Genomic DNA, 2790 nt, shown 5'->3' on the forward strand with positions numbered 1-2790 from the left:
TACCCTCTGTTTTATTGTCACAGCTGCTCAAACACTGATCCAAGGTGGGGATGAGGGAATAAACCCAGTACTTTACCACTGTCTGTGTTTCTTTTGGGTTTCCTAGGAAAATGAAAGAGAGGGGATTTTTGGCAGGGGAAATTTATCATTTTACGCAAATTTGCATGAAGCAGAAAATAGTTAGTGGCAATCTAGATCATTAGCTCAGGATCTAGACTGCTGTGGCTGTTGATTCAGAGCTGAATCAGAGCTGAATCATGTATCTGAATGTTTCCCATTAGTAGAATGTCCCTCCATCCCACTCTAATAAAAAGCGAATGGGAAACGCTGCTAGTGAGTCCCAGCTGAACACAGCAAACATAAAATGTGTGCTGCATGTGTTTTGCATTAATGTGTTACTTGTGAGAGCGGAATTCCACCTTCTTCACTGGCTTCAGATTTGGTCTTTGCTAGCTTGGAAGATGCTTCCTTAAATTCCTTGTTGACAAAGTAGTAGCAAATGGCATCCAGGCAGCAGTTTGTGTTTGCGACGATGGAGGCGAAGTGGACGAAGTTGTTAATGCTCTGGATTGAAGAGCAGTTGGAGTTCATGGAGTCCATCACGAAGCGGAGGAGGTGCCCGAGGTAAAGAGGTAAAAAGCATATGATGAACACTGCCATGTTTGCAGACACAATGTAAACAGCCTTTCTGGTTAACTTTTCATTGTGACCGTTTTCATTCTTCTTTCTCATGAGTTCTGCAATGGTTCTTATGGAGCAGTAACTCACGATGAGCAGTGGTACAAAAAACCCTGGAATAATGGTACACAGTGTGACCACTGAGGGTGTCACAGAAGATTTTTCAAAGCAGAGGTCATCTTGCCTTCGGTCCTCTAAGCTTTTAATGATGGAAACCTCACAGATRATGACTATCCAAAGCAATCCAGAGGCAAAAGCTGCCTTCAGAGGTGACCTCAGTGCCTTAGCTCTCAAAGGGTACTTGATGGCGAGGTACCTGTCAGCGGCTATGATGGTGATGATACCGATGCTCATGAAGCGGTTTATGAAATAGCAACCTTCCAGAAGCAGGCACCATCCACCCACCTTCAGCTGCTGGAACTGGGAMAGAGTTTTGAACGGCAAGGTGAAGAGCAGCAAGCAGTCAGCCACCGCCAAGTTGACCATGTATACTCTGGTTTCTGTCCATTTGCCGAGTTTGCAACAGAACACGCACAGCGCCAACACATTCAGGACAATGCCCAAAATCAAAACTGGGATGTAAACGGACAGCTGGACAAGTGAAAATCCTTCATAGGCTGTGACATTGCAGTTGCTGTGGTTCATTTTGGGAGTATCAAAAGGTACAGTTCCTGCAAAAGCAAATTAAGCCTTTTACAAGGGAGGTCCTGGACTAAATCAGTGATTAATTCTAATAGAGAGAGTTCAGGGCTTCACCAGCCATKAAAAACTGACAACTGATGGCTGTGCATGGCTGGGTATAGGGTATCTAGTGGGAAGAGGAGAAACAGGCACACTAACCTAATCCGTTGTGAAGGAGTGAAAAATTTAGATTCTTTCTGGGTTCCCCGCAGGGAGCACTGCTCCTGGAAAAAAGGACTCGGGCCCCTGTTGTGGCTCAGACATGGATCAGGCAGCAGATATCCTGCAGTGAGGGGTTATGTGAGCCATTGCAAACATTTGTTAATGGGAAGGGGAAGCCTAATCCCAGCTCTCATCCTTTCCCTTATAGCGAGGCTCAGTGGAAGCCAGCCAGCATCGTCACAACTTAAAATGTTCCAGGGCATATGCAGCAAAAGGACAGCTGTCCTCTCCTTCAGTCCTGAGATATCTCTGCATCACTCTTCATTAGTGATACGAGCACTTATTTGTACATCCCTCATTAGGTTCAGCTGCCATGGAATCCTGTACTCAGAGGTCTGCAGCGAGAATTGGAGTACTAGGGTCTGCTTGCTGCCTTTCAAGGATTATCAAATCTGGTCTTCATCTCACAAGTATTACAGCAATCTGCCACAATTCCAAGACAAAAGAAACTCACTAAAGYCATGGTAGGAATGGGACCAGCAGCCATGTGAAAGACAAGAGCTGTGTTTGGTCTAGCGGGTGGTTTTATTGCCTCGAATCTAAGGGCATTACTGGTTTTTACTCTCCTGTTTTGGAGGAGTTAATGCAGAAGCACATTCCAGGTGCAACTGTTCATGGACAGAAAAGACTCAGGATGTCTGACGTGTCTTTGGGTGTTCCCTGCAAGGGGAACATGACTCCGTGGGTGCAGGTTCATGGGTCTCAAAAGCATCCCCAGCGAGCAAACCATCGGGCAGTGCTGCRSCATTTWYRTGCATTYAYAGCTCTTGGTTAGCTTTGAAAATCATGCAGYGGAGAAATCATGCCAGGAGACCTCTGAAGAGATGAGGGAATGTGGCACAGCAGACACTACAGCAGCTCTGTCCTCTGGACATGAGAAATGCGTTACAAGCCCATAAAATAAAAGAGAAGAGCACAACAGGGAGACCTAGCAGAGAGCTAGCAAGGGCTGAGRCACCCGTTAAGCATCCAAAACACCTCAGATGTGGCCAGTATCAAAATGAACCTTTGAAAATACACCAGCTCCAGCCTTGTCTGTCTCCATCRCTATTTTAGTGTCCCACTATGGCTGGGGATAGGCAATGCCTTGCAGAACTCAAATAACCACRTCAGTAAATAGCCAGGAGAAGTTACCTGTTCACTTGCTGTCCTTGGAGAGAGGGAGTCCTCCAGCCCAGCTCGGAGCGCGGTGCAGGCACAGAGAGCAGG

At 46.5% G+C, this 2790-nt stretch overlaps 1 protein-coding gene across 1 annotated transcript; it reads right to left on the reverse strand.

The window, feature by feature from the left end:
- Positions 1-331: 331 nt before the first annotated feature.
- Positions 332-2790, reverse strand: LOC130580164 (G-protein coupled receptor 35-like). Its single transcript, XM_057377492.1, has 2 exons — positions 2716-2790; positions 332-1349 (listed from the first exon to the last, which is right to left on the reverse strand). The coding sequence occupies exon 2, from the start codon at positions 1321-1323 to the stop codon at positions 388-390; it is 936 nt and encodes a 311-aa protein (XP_057233475.1). The 5' UTR covers positions 1324-1349; positions 2716-2790; the 3' UTR covers positions 332-387.

Source organism: Malurus melanocephalus, unplaced genomic scaffold (assembly GCF_030028575.1).
Source record: "Malurus melanocephalus ecotype Western Australia unplaced genomic scaffold, MMel_1.1 scaffold_317, whole genome shotgun sequence".
Classification (NCBI taxonomy): domain Eukaryota; kingdom Metazoa; phylum Chordata; class Aves; order Passeriformes; family Maluridae; genus Malurus; species Malurus melanocephalus.